The 14,790-nt window shown below is 36.3% G+C and overlaps 1 protein-coding gene across 1 annotated transcript in view; it reads left to right on the forward strand.

The window, feature by feature from the left end:
* The first annotated feature begins 778 nt into the window (after nt 1–778).
* Nucleotides 779–14,790, forward strand: part of LOC148956964 (uncharacterized) — a 64,525-nt gene continuing 50,513 nt past the window's right edge. The window contains exon 1 of the mRNA XM_089097030.1: nt 779–1,023. Within this exon, the coding sequence (XP_088953156.1) occupies nt 874–1,023 (150 nt within the window). The 5' untranslated portion in view covers nt 779–873. The remainder of the gene's footprint in view (nt 1,024–14,790) is intronic.

Raw genomic sequence — 14,790 nt, forward strand, 5'->3', positions numbered from 1 at the left:
GAAAAAAAAATGAGCATTTATTTCGAGAATGTCGTTTTAATATTTGCTTAGCCAGTATAAACTTTTAAATCTAGCATTCTCGTCTTTTGGAGTGCTCAAACTGTCTTTTTTCTTAAAAAAAAATGTGGCGGAAGACTGGAAGTGTAGACTGGCACATTAATCTCTTTTTTTCGTTTTCAAGGCCGGCATATCAGAGGAACCAAAATTGGAATAATCGAGGAAAATAAACGACAGTATACACAGTATTTGAAACAAATATTGACAAGGAAACTTTTAATCTAGTTTAAACATAAAAGAGTAGATTATCCTGCTTCCAATTTTCTAGATAACGGATGGCCTAGACGAGCTATTAGTAAAAAGAACGGGTGAGAGAGCCAGAAAGTGGGGAAAAGATATGAATTTATCATTGGCGACTAATTTTCCCTTTTATATATGGGGTGGGTATCTGGGTGGTGGCTCTTTTCATTTTTATTCTACCTTTCTTGATCAAATTCCATGGCAAAATCTACCACTTAAAAAAGTAATAAACAATAGTATCCATTTGCTAGAAAAGTAGCAGGGAATTATTTGCTTTTAAAAAGTAAGTTTTTTGTTGAAACTAGTGGTGACGCATTTGCGTTTCGGGTATCAAAATATACCATAAATTATACTGTGTTTCGGTAGAAAGGAAACCCTAAAAACACTTCTTTTTTCATCAACCAGCACCGCTTTTTGGTATTAGTGGAGTGGCAACACTGAGCGTCAGTGATATCATTTTCATCAAAATAATAACAAAGACTCAAATCAAACTTAAATCACAGAGGGTGGAAGCCCAGAATATTTCCCCTCAAATTAAACGCTGCCATACTTTAAACATGAAGCCTAGGAAATGAAATGGGCTCTACCAGCAATATTATGAATTGCAGGCTCTGTCATTGTGAGGGTTTAGCTGAAGACTTCCAGGAACTCTTTGTTCTTGTTTCTGATGGGAGGGTGCAAACCCACCCTGTAACCCAAAAGATTGAGAGGTTTTTGGAATTTGAGGTAATCTACAGGTTCATGTTGATAATAATATGGGTAAAATTGCAGAAAAGTTGCTCTTTAGAAGAAAACACGCTAGAACATAAGGAGAGGAATGGGTACTCATAAGGGGGGGGGGGCCCCGCCCCCCCCCCATGGCCAAATGACAGTGTCATATATATGTATTAATTTAGAAAAAATCCACAGAATAAGTTTTCAAAGAAAAGTGAAGACCTCTATTAAGCCAAAATTGAGCTGAAATCAAAGCAAATTATCTTTCAAGTTTAAAACTGCCACAAATCACTATCAACAGTTAAATGAAACCGAAAATAAACATAAATTATAATAAATAGCTGAGTCAAACTCAAAACAAGTGAAAATTAACATTACTATTGCTGACAACCCTCATGCCTTCTCAAGACCAGAACATAACTTAGGCTTTACTAGAAAAAAATGACATTGGATTATCAGCTTAATACACCTATACTGATATTTATTCCTTAAGATAAAAATGGGTAAAAAAAGTCAAAATGTTTAAACATATTTTGTTTTCAGTTAAGTACAAATTATGTTCTGGTCTTTAGAAGGCATGGGTAGATATTTACCAAATCATATTGTTGAGTTACAAATAAAGTGAATATACCAATCAGTGCCTTTTTTTATGCTCTTTACAAATATAATAATCAATTTTGCCAGAAATGAATTTTACCCCCACCCATATTTATACAATTCAGGGTATATAGGCTATTTGCACATTAGGGGGTGGGGGTAAATTTTATTTCTGATGTAAATAAGATGTAAGTAAACTCCCCCCTTCTAATGTGCAAATATATACCCTAAATTGGTATATACAGGGGTGGGGGCTAAAATTCATTTTCAACAAAAATGATTATTATATTTGTATAGAGCATAAAAAAAGGCATTGAATGATGTGTTCACTTTATTCATAATTCAATAATATGATTTGGTAGATATTTATGAAGGTATGGGGGTTATCAGCCCTACTAATGTTAATTTTGCTATTTTTAGTTTGACTTGGCTATTTAGTCTAATTTCTGTTCATTTTGAGTTTCATTTATTTATTGATAGTGATTTGTGGTAGTCTTATGCTTGGATGATCACTTGATGTCATTTCTGCTAGATCGTTCAACTAGAACTATGCATTTCTAATCAAATAAGCCTCCACTAAAGTTCATAAGAACCTTACATCCCCCCAGGGCATAACTTAAAACCCTTATCCCCATACTCTGGGGGGTTGTGTATTTTTGAACAAATGGCTATCTTAAAATTTTTATCAGATGCATTGGGGGAAAATAAGATGTGGGGGTGGTTTAGCTGCCCTCCAATAAATTTCACTTTTAAAAATGGCTCTTCAACTTCCTATTTCTTATCTAAGGAGCCAAAGTTTGTACAACCATCATTTCCAGAAAAACCTTAAATGCCATCAGGGCATACCTTACAACCCTTGCCCTGAGGACTGTGAGGGGGTTTTCATCCTCAAAGACATAATTCCTAGACTTTTAAACTATGTCAAACAAAATAACTGACTCAAAATTTTGATTGAAAGTGTTAGGGGAAATGATGGGTGTGGGGGATGGTTGCCCTCCAGTCACTTCTGACTATTAAAGAAGGCACTAGCACTTTCAATTACCAACTGACTGAGCCCTGTTTGAAGTTTTTACAAGAACAAATGGTCATCTTAAAATTTCTATCAGATGCATTTCAGGAAAATACAATGTGTATGTGGGTGGGGGTATTTGCCTTTTTATCTTTTTGACTCTTAAAAAGAGCACTATAGCTTCTGATTACCAATCCAATGAGTCCTCTTTGAAGTTAATACAACCACCATTTCTATAAAAACCTTACATGTCCCCAAGGTGTAGCTAACAACTCTTGAGCTGAGGGCTATATAGAGGGGGGGATTATTTTCAATGACATAATTTTTGGACCTTTCAACTAAACTGAACAAAATGGCTATCTCAAAAATTATGATTGAATGTGTTTGGGGAAATGATTGATGTATGTGGGGGGGGGGGGCTGGATGACCTCCAATCACTTTTGACTGTTAAAAAGGCAAGTAGAAATACTGATTACCAATCAAATGAGCCCCCTCTGAGGTTTATACAACCACTTTTTCTATAAAAGAAATCTTATATCCCCACAGGGCATAACTTACAACCCTTTCTCTGAGGGTTGTGGGGGGAGGGGTCATAATTTCCAGACCTTTAAACCATGCTGAACAAAATGGCTATCTCAAAATTTTGGTTGGATGTGTTTAGAGAAGTTATTGATGTGGGGGGGGGCTGGTTGCCCTCCATGAGCTCTTTTGAAGTTCTTATGAAATTTCTTTCTATACGAAGTGCCGTGGTATAAAAAATAACAATATATTGTGCCCACATCTCTCTTTACTTAGGCAGCGCTATCGCGTTGCCTAAGATATTTTGTCTTGAGATTTCAATTATACAACACTGGAAGTGCTAATTAGACCAGGTAAGCCCCCCCCCCCTAAAATTCAGCATATTGGCGCCCATGAGGAGATGCATTTTAGATTGCTTATTTTATGTTTTTTTTATGGTTAAAGATGTACTTGTGACAATTCACCCACATCCCTGATGGTCTCATGTACAGCCCTTGGCTGTATTAAAAATTAATATACACTAAAAACAGTATGCTTCAATTTGACTGCATGTTTTAGGCTCATTTTCAACACAATAGGCTAGGAGTCATTATGCTGAAAGTGCCCCTCAATCTTGATGGCCTCCTGTAAGTCTATAGGCCTGATATCTGATTTAAAACCAGGTAGCCTACTGTGTGTAGACTTGAGATATTGAGCATGAGCTATTAGGCCTATGCTGAATATTGGATACACATACCAGACCTATTTGAAATGATGGTAAAATTCTACTTTTGGGTATCTTGGAAAGGGGTTAGGTTATGAAAATGAAACTTTCAGGGATGGGCCTATGGACTAAAGTAGGCCTGTGTCCCAGGAAGGTACTTTGAAGTACCTACCTCCACTCCTTCTCCCTCTAGAGGTCCCTGACTTTTGATGGCCTTTAAAATTTCTTTGTATTATAAATGTGAAACCTTGAAAAATAGATCATCTGGTAAAATTCTAGTTTAGTTAGTTTTTGCTTTCTTAGAAAAGGATTTGGTTTGGAAACTGAAACTTTCAGGGATGGATCTACAAACTAAAGTAAGTCATAGAAAGGTATTTTGAAGTACCTACCTTTGCTTCCTTTCCCTTTGCTTAACCTTTGAAAATCTTTGTGTTATAAAATTGAAACCTTGCAAAATAGATCAAATAATCTTCCAAGTGTAAAACTACCACAAATCACTATCAACAATTAAATGAAACTCAAAACAACCATAAATTATAATAAATAGCCAAGTCAAACTCAAAACAAGCAAAAATTAACATTACTAGGGCTGACAACCCCCATGCCTTCTCATAACATAACTTAGGCTTTACTGAAAAAAAAAAACAACTTTGGATTGTCAGTTTAATTTGCTTATACTGATATTTATTCCTTAAAATTAAAAATGGGTAAAAAAAAGTGAGTAAAAAGAGTTTTTTACTTATTTAAATAAAAAAAGGGAAAACATTTAAATACATTTTGTTTTCAGTAAAGCACAAATTATGTTCTGGTCTTGAGAAGGCTTGGTGTTATCAGCCCTACTAATGTTAATTTCTGCTTGTTTTGAGTTTGACTTGGCTATTTATTCTAATTACTGTTCATTTTGAGTTTCATATTGATAGGGATTTGTGGTAGTTTTACGCTTGGATGATTACTTGACTTCATTTCTGCCCATTTTTGCAGAACTCTATACTTTTCTTTGAAAACCTTGTTTTGTGGAAAAGTTTTTTTTGGATGAATTTCAGTTCATTTTTTATTGACAAAGTCATTTTCATGAAAAAAAGTATGTTATATCTTTTCAGTTTTTTTCTATAAGAATCCATAGTTTGGCATAGTTGCAGGGGTTTGACATGCCCATTATCCTTAAAGACATAGTTGCTGGACTGTTCTACTATGCTGAAAAAAATAGCTGTCTGAAAGTTTTGATTAGAGGTGTTTGGGAAATAAATTGACTTAGAGACGGGCTGATTGCCCTTCAATCTCTTTTTACTCTTAGAAAGGACACTAGAACTTTTAATTTTGAATCAAATTAGCTTCTTTAAATGTTTCAATGATATTTCTATCTATTATAGCCTTTTTGAAAACCAGCATGTATGCAGTTTTTTTCATTTGATTGGAACACCCCCTAAACGCTTCCTAGAAGTTTCACCTTAATACTCTAAGCATCATTAGTTACAGTAACTGTAGTTGTAGTACTAAAAGTATACACATAGTGCCTTCTGGCTAGTTCAAAATCCCCTACAACTTAATCTTAAAGATCTAACTTAATAATAATAATAACATGCTCATAGTTTGTTTTGATTTAATTCAATGTCTGCCTAGATATTTCTTATATTTGATTACTGAAGACATTGTTATATTCTCTTTGGACTATTGGCTACAAAATGGCTTTCTCACAATTTTGATCAATGTTGTTTGGGGAGTAGAGGATATCAGGGAGAAGAGGGGGGGGTGCTATTTTCTTTCCATCATGCTTGACTCTTAAAATGGAACTAGAGGTATGCATTTCCAATCAAATCAGCCTCCCCTAAAGTTCACAAGACCACCTCTTCATAAAAACCTTACATCCCATAAAACCCTAAAGTGATTGACGTGGGGGAGGGGGAGCTGGTTGGGAAGTTCCTATAAAAGGGCATAACTTAAAACCCTTATTCCCATACTTTGGGGGGCTGTGTCAACCCCAAAGGCCATGTTATGAGATCTTTGGACTATTTTTGAACAAATGGCTATCTTAAAATTTCTGTTGGATGCATTGGGGGGAAATGTGCGCGGGGGGGATACAGCTGCCCTCCAATAAATTTGACTCTTAAAAACGGCTCTTCAACTTCCAATTTCCAATCCAATGAGCCCCCTTCAAAGTTTATATGACCACTGTTTCCATAAAAACCTTAAATGCTCTTGGGGTATACCTTACAACCCTTGCTCTGAGGACTGTGAGGGGGTTTTCATCATCAAATCCATAATTTCTGGACTTCTGAACTATGTCAAACAAAATAACTATCTCGAAATTTTGACTGGAAGTGTTTGGGGAAATGATGGGGATGGGGGGGGGGGGGTTGCCCTCCAATCACTATTGACTATTAAAGAAGGCACTAGCGCTTTCAATTACCAACTGACTGAGTCCTTTTCAAAGTTTCTATGAAAACAAATGGCCATCTTAAAGTTTCTATCAGATGCTTTTCTTGAAAATACAACTTGTGTATGTGTGTGTGTGGGGGGGGGGGGCTTTTTGCCTTCTGATCACTTTGACACTTAAAAAGAGCACTATAACTTCCAATTACCAATCCAATGAGTCCTTTTTGAAGTTTATATTACCACCATTTCTATAAAAACCTTATATGCCCCCAGGGTGTAACTTACAACCCTTGACCTGAGGGCTATATGGGGGAGGGGGGGTTATCCTTAAAGACATAATTTCTGGATCTTTCAACTACGCTGAACATGATTGGTGTATGGGGGGGGCTGGATGACCTCCAATCACTTTTGACTGTTATAAAGGCCAGTAGAACTTCTGATTACCAATCAAATGAGCCCCTCTGAGGTTTATGTGACCACCCTTTCTATAAAAACCTTATATCCCCACAGGGCATAACTTACAACCCTTGCTCTGAGGGTTTGGGGGTGGGTTGTTGTTCTCAAAAGTCGTAATTTCGGGCCCTTAAAACTACACTGAACAAAATGACTATCTCAAAATTTTGATTGGATGTGTTTGGGGAAGTGATTGACGTGGGGGAGCTGGTTGCCCTCCATGAGCTCTTTTGAAGTTCCTATGATCTTTCTTTCTATAAGAAGTGCCCTGGTCTAAAAAAAAACAAACAATATATTGTGCCCACATTGCCCTTGACTTAGGGAGTGCTGTCATGCTGCCTTTGATAATTTGTCCTGAAATTTCAATTATACAGCACTGGAAGTGCCAATTATACCAGGTAAGCCCCCCCCCTAAAATTCAGTCTATGGGCACCCATGAATCTAATGGTGCTACTTTTATTTTATTAAGATGTTTCCTTCTGGAGAACTGCTGTCATGCAACTTTTCCTAAGCTAATCTTCTATACACTAGGCTCCCTATGTTGGAAACAATGTTGTAGATTTGTGGTCAAAACTATGCTAGTATATATTGGCTGACTACAATCTAGGACAACTAATTCTTTTAATGTAAGAAACTACAAAAGTAACTCTCCAATCCTAGCCTGTTAACATAAGACTATTAAGCTCCACTGCACTTGCCTTAGGTTGGATGCATCTATGATAGTGTCTGTCCTTGATCTAGATACCTTGAAAATTTTAGATTCCATGCCCAAGATTGGGTAGCATTACTCAAGTTTAGGCTCAAGCTTACAGTGAGTAAGCAAGTACACCAGAATGTGCAAAGAGACAAATTCATGAAACTCATTTTATGGATACTGAGTAAAACAAAATATACAAATGCCATAAATATTATGGTTCTATATACTGCCCTTAAAAAAGGAGGTTTTGACCAAAGCTGTAACATTATTTCTTGAGATGACATGGTCAGGTAACATATTACATGATTTATTGGACCAATTTACAAAGAACCCTGTCCAACCTTTCTTCTGCCATCAAAGGCTTCATTTGAAACTGAAGGCAATTGGAATTGAAGAGGGTGTGGTGGACTGGATCATGTCTTTCTTAAAGGGAAGAAAGCAGCTGGTCAGAGTTTTTGGCAAAGGTGGCAGAGTTTACTACTCAGAAATAGCTGAGGTCTTAAGCAGGGTTCCTCAAGGAACAGTTTTAGGACCTACACTCTGCATTGTATTCATTAACAATTCTCCAAGAACCATTACAGGCAAACTTAGCTTGTACGCCAATGACTTGAAGCAACTCAGCAAAGTGTGGCCTCAATAGAGTCAGATCTTGCCAGCTTTGGCAAATGGGCCAAGATATGGATGCTCAAGTTAAATGTAGATAAGTGTAAGGTTCTCCATTTTGGAAGAAACAACACATGATGGCAATACTCTTATGTCAGTAAATGTAGGTCTGAGACAACCACTTTCTGAGAGTTCCTCTGAAAGAGATCAGGGGGTTGGTCATTGTAGATGAACACCTTAATTTCAACTGCCACACCTGAGCTGCAGTAGCAAAGGCAAACCAAACTCTCAGTCTCATCAAACACACAATGACAAGTAGATCCCCTGCAATAATCACAAAACTCTACAAGAGCCTGGTGAAACCAAGATTAGAATTTGGAATGTTTGTAGCAATGCCAGACAAAGAGTATGCATGCTGACTGCAATGCCTCAAGCTACCAACTCTAACACATCGTCAGTGAAGAGGTGATATGATAATGACCTACAAACTGCTCCAGACTGATGACAAAGACTTATTCCAGCCTGCCCAGTCATCAAGAACCAGGGGTCATTCAGTGAAGCTGTTTCGGAAGCCTACTAATACAAGGAAGAGGAACCATTTCTTCTCCAACCACATCATAAGCCTTTGGAATGATCTGAGCAAAATGACAGTGAGTTCACCATCCATTGACAGTTTCAAAGCAAATCTTGATAAGGAATGGGAGACCAAACTATGGCTCACGCAATGGGATGAAGCTGATTCCCTGCAGCCCTATCATCACTAACTGACATACCCTGGACTTGTCCATATTGCTAGCAAGTGCAATTTAAGGTTTTAAGGTAAAACCTTTTTCTGATAATTTTAATTTGTTCTGCTTTGTGGGCAAATAATGGCTAAACTGAAAGAAATTGCTGAAAGATAAATTATCAATACCTTGCAATTTGAAATATATTAAGTCCAATTTATCCCTCCTGAATTGCAGAAATGGTAGGCTTAAACATCTTAAACTGCACTCACAAGGCAAGTACTTCAAGTAAAGTACAAAATTTTATGCCTGTTTTTGCACCTTTTTCATAAGCTGTGAATAAGATTTTCTTGGTGAAAACAAAATAAGTCTTCCAATGCTGCTAAAATTCTATGTTTGGTTTAATAAACACCATTAGTATACTGACATGTCATCTACAGAAGTTTCGAACTTGGTTGGTAAACCCAGCAGTTTTACCAACTCCAGCCATAATTTTACAGATAGTGCCACAATTTTCCATTTGGTTAAATAAACAGCATAAAATAGTGACATATGTATCAAAATCTGTTGGTAAATGCAGTGGTTTTACTGACCCGTGCAGTAATTTTATGTATTTTTTTCAAAACAGACATTATGTAAATTATTGACAAAAAACAGTCAGTTAAATGACCAGCCAATCAGTAAAATCTCTTGCCGTCCCCCTCCCCCCCAAACATTTTGGCTAGTAACAACACTGAATACAGCTAATACATCTTTATCAAACATTAATTGATTATTAAAAACAATACCAAGGTCCCTAATGGAATCAACAGAACATATCACTACACCACCAATAGAATACTGGTATGCTATTACATTAACTAGATAATTCATATCATAATAATTGGAATTCTGACAATACACCCTTTGGTACATGCAGAAGTGAAGGACAAAAATACTACTAATGAAATTTTTACTTGTAATATGAAGTGTGTCTATAGAATTTTTATGTTTCTTTCCATAATTATCTACATTTTAAAACCCTCTGCTACTACTACTAGCAATTCACTACAGCCCCAATCTGTTTGATGCCAACAGAGCTATGCTTACTCCTCCTTCATCCCAGCACATTCAAAGTCTGTCTACATTCTCCCAAGAAGCTTTCAATTACCCTTAAATCCTTTATTACAACCTTCTCTCACCCCATTTGGGGACAACCTGCTTTTTGTTTGGCATAAGATGTTTTGCATAATAGGGCAATCTTTTGTAATCTGTTATCCTTCATCTGAATAATGTGTCCTATCCATCTCAACCTTTCTCTTATTATGGCCCTAGAAAGCAGGATAGAACCGTTTTCCTAATACTGACTCCCTACTGAATACCAGTTCAATTGTTATCGTTATTTATGGTTAAAATACTCAGGTTGATCACATGCTTATACAAGAAAAATGTAAAAGTGGTGGTTAGTTGTCTGACTACTAGGTACATTGCCCTTCACTTTTTTTCTATCTGATTTGTGTACCAGTTTGTTCAGAATTGTTGAAAGATTGAGTAACTATGCTCTAGGAATGAAATAAACCCCACAGCCCTTTGAGTAGGGGCATTCAGTTATGCAAATTGCCAATTGTTGATACATAGGATTAGTTATTGGGAAAGGGGCCATGTTTTTTCCTGAGCCTCCAAAAAGGCTAAGGGTACAAATGGGAAGCTTTCATGAAATGTTGGAGGGGAGTGTTGAACTAAATGAGCATGCCAGTTATCAAAAGGATGTATCTGCAATGTCTCAATAATGGCCTAGGGTATTAAGTTGAAATTTGCATGGCATGATGAGGGGAATGTTAACTGATCAAAAAACAATATGTGGATACTACTACTACCACTTCTGCTACTACTACTACTATTCCTATTTGTACATCTATTATTACTACTATGGCTAAGGGTACTAAGGTGAAACTTCAGGGAATGTTCTCTGGAAAGTTGAACTGAATCAAAGCATACAATGTGCACACAGGTTGTCAAAAGGGTGTATCAGCAATATCTGAGGAGCAGCATAGAGTATTGCATTAAACCTTTCAGGTATGTTGAGGGGATTTTAAACTGACCAAAAGGCTTCATATACAAGCTGCAGCTACTACTTCTACTGCTACTACTTCAACCACTACTACTGCTAAGGATAAATGTATTAGGGTAAAATTTTCAGGGGATGTTGTACTAAATCAAAACACACTATATGCATGCAAGTTGTCAAAAGGGGGTATCAGCAAAATTCCAGAGATAACTGAGAGTATTTAGATAACCTTTGGGCTATGTTGGAGGGGATTATATTGAAGTTACCAAAAGTAAACATGTGCATACTACTACTACAACTACTGAGAATAAGGGTATTAAGGTGAAACTTTCAAGGAAAGCTAAGGAGAATGTTGAACTAAATCAGAACACCATACACATGCCAGTTATCAAAAAAACATATCAGCAAAGCCATTAGGAATGGCTTTGAGTATCAAATTGGAACTTTCAGGACATGTTAAGGGGGATATTGAACCAGTGAAATAGTACTAAGTTTGTGCTACTGCTGCTACTATGGTAACTTTTACTAGTACTACTTGGGCTAAGGGTACTAAGGTGAAACTTTCAGTGAATGTTTAGGGGAGTGTTGAACTAAATGAATACACACTGTGCATGTTGGTTGTTAAAACACTGTGTCACTGTTTGGGACTATGAAGTAATTATAAGGGAACAAAAAGAAAAAAAAGCAGAATATGAAAAAACCCTGGAAAAATGTGTGTTACCCCATTGCTGACTGCCTCTCAATGGATTTTGACCCTGTAACAAAAGTGTAAGAGCCTTACATATTTGGGTGATCCTAAATATGTATTTGTTTATTAGTATTTAGTGCAGTTATTACCACACAATAAAGTTTGTATATTTAAAGAAACTACTACTACTACTAACAACTCACCACAGCACCAAGCCGCCTGAGGCCAACACAGCTACGCATGCTCCTCCTCCACCCCAATCTATTCAAAGCCTCCCTTTTTACACCTGCCCACTAAGTTCCTATTTCCTTTAAATCTTTCTTTATACACAAGTAAAACAACTTAATAAGGGCCAATTTTGGTAGAAATATGCTGTCAACTTTTGCTTGCATTGCCAGAGTATCCTTGAGCTGATATATGAAGCCACTATAATCAGAAATGTTTCCCCTGAACGGAATTCTGGGAATTTTTGTATTTTCCCCCTGAACGGATACGTTTTTTGTGTTTTATTAGCATTTATTTATTTTTGCAGGAGTGATTGTATTTATCTAGTTGTTGCTTTGAGAAAGATTTAATTTTTTACAGTTATGAAGTATAAAGGTGTCAAATTTATTGGTTTTTGGTATCCAAAATTAAATTAAAAGTATTGAATTAAAATTTGTATATTTTGATCTTCTTAATCTTAGTTTCAACGTTTTACTATGGACTAATTACTTTGACAATGTGTTAATTTTTATAAAAAATTGATTCTAATGGCATTAAATATTTTGGTGTTTGATAACCAAATTCAAAACTGTCAATATTGTTAAAAAATTTCCGTACAAATATCAAAAAAAAAAGTTTTAATGTTGCTACTTATTTGAAAAAAACTTGTTTTTTAATTGAATATCTGAATGTTTTTTGATAACGCCAGGATACCTGCCCCCCCTCCATGGAAAAATCCCCCTCCCCACAAAATATCCTCTGGGCAATTCAATTGTGGTGTAAATTTACCCCAAACAATTACCCTTTACATCTCCACACCTAAAGTTGAATTGGTAAAGAAAAAGCAAGACATACAAAGGAATTTTGTAGATTAATTCTGGCAAATTCACCAAGTGTAAATTTCACCTGTGAAACTCTCCCCCCCCCCCTGGAAACTTTCCGCTCCATGGAAAATTCTCCCCGTGTAAAATCCTCCCTGCAGAAAATTCCTCCCCTCCCCACCCGAAAAATGTATGCATATTCCCACTAACAAATAAAGCAATGGGTAAATTTTACAACCTAAAAACCTTTCCCCAGGGGCTGAAGGGGGTCATTTTATCTCTAAAGACATAGTTATTTAGTCTTTCAACTAAGCTGAAGAAAAAAGCTATCTCAAAATTTTGATCAGACGATTTTGGAAAAGGTTGACATGGGAGGGGGCCTAGTTGCCCTAAAATTATTTTTTCTCAATTAAAAACGGCTCTAGAATCTTTTATTTCCATTAGAATAAACCCTCTCGACGATATAGGCCCACTGGGTCAATACAATCACCCCTAAAAAAAACAACAACAAACAAATAAGCACACATCCCTGATCTTTCTTCTGGCAAAAATTACAAAATTCCACATTTTTACAGATATGAGCTTGAAACCTCTACTGTAGGGTTCTTTGATACGCTGAATCTGATGGTGTGATTTTCATTAAAATTCTACGACTTCGAGGGGGTCTTTCCCCCTTGTTTAGAAAATCAGACAAATTTTCCCAAGCTTGTAGGATTTGGTGGGTCACTAAACTTAATGAAACGTATATATTTGGAATCAGCATAATAAGCCAATTCTTTTGATATATCAATTGGTATAAAAATTTAGTTTTTTAGTTATGGTTTACTATTGAGCTGGGTTGCTCTGTGCTTACGGTTCATTACCATGAACTGTTTGATTACTCATCAAAATCCAAACAGAGATCATTGAAATAATGAACGTTTTTTCTGCGTTACCAAGAGTACTGTATTCATAAAACTTTAGTTTCATGAAATGTAATTAAGCAAATAGAAAAGGGTTTTCAACTAAAGTAAGGAGCAAGTTCAAAACTTAAAGCAAATATAAATTACTTTGTATATAAGCTGGACTGCCCCCTTCTCAACACCTTGCTTGTTAAACAAAAGTATTTTTTAGTGCTTTGAAAAATCTTTTCTTTCCTATTGCAAGTTTTCTTTAAAATTTGGAAAAAAAAGCCAAACTTCACAGTAAAGAGTACAGAGCTAAGGAGGAGACAACCCGCTTTATATAAAGAATAATCTTTTCAAATAGGTTTCAAGTCTGTTTCTTGCTTTCAGTTGAAAAGCTCTTTTCTTATTTAACTTCTGATTGTTTTCCAAATCACACCCAGGCCTAACCAAGATATAATTTGAGGTACCTGTCCCTTAAATCCCTGGTTAATAGCTTTTAAAATACGTAAATCCAGAATTGTACGTGTATTAGTACCGTCCTATGTTTAAATTTTCAATTTTGGATAAAATTTGAATATACTTCAAAAATTGGCATAAATTTTAATTTTGGTAAGAAGTCCTTGTTAATATTACTACAAAATAATTTCCGTTGGAAGAACAGAAGTATTATTATTTGTGTGGATGGAAATTCTGTGAGAATTTTGATCTTCTACATAACTGAAGCCATCACAACTTCTAAAACAGGATTTTCTTATTGGTAAATACATTACATAGATTTGTTTAAATACATTGCAGTACTTTATAGAAAAAAATAATACCATTGAAAATTGCTGAAAACTAAGTTCCTTGCAGTATTTGCCACCTCGCAAAAAATTCCTGGTGAGGTTGTTTATGACCTGCCTTGCGTTTTCCACCTCTGTGCTGGTAGAAATGGGAATGTAACATTTTTGCTCTATAGTGAAACAATTTAATTAATTCCTACTCTTCCTACCTCTTTCAACATTTATCTGAAGCCCAGTGAAGAGTAAGCAGTTTGTCCATTAAAATGTACTTTTTTAGGAATTTACCCTGCCCCCGCCTAAACAATGACTCACCCCCTCATTATAGCTGATCCGCAATTACGGATCGCCAAACGTAGCCTAATTTCATTACAAATAAAGCCAATCAACTTGGTTGATTCAAGAAAACAAGATAGCAAGAAAACAAGACTTTCCCCTAGTCCAATCTGTATACTACTACTACTACTAACAACTCACCGCAGCACCAAGCCGCCTGAGGTCAACACAGCTACGCACGCTCCTCCTCCACCCCAATCTATTCAAAGCCTCCCTTTTTACACCCGCCCACGAAGTTCCCATTTCCTTTAAATCTTTCTTTATGACTTCCTCCCACCCCAGAAGGGGACGACCTGCTTTCCGTTTAGCCCTAGATGGTTGGCCGAAAAGGACAATCT

The sequence above is a fragment of the Artemia sp. Qi Xiang Cuo genome, chromosome 1, assembly GCF_049724085.1.
Source record: "Artemia sp. Qi Xiang Cuo chromosome 1, ASM4972408v1, whole genome shotgun sequence".
Taxonomy (NCBI): Eukaryota; Metazoa; Arthropoda; class Branchiopoda; order Anostraca; family Artemiidae; genus Artemia; species Artemia sp. Qi Xiang Cuo.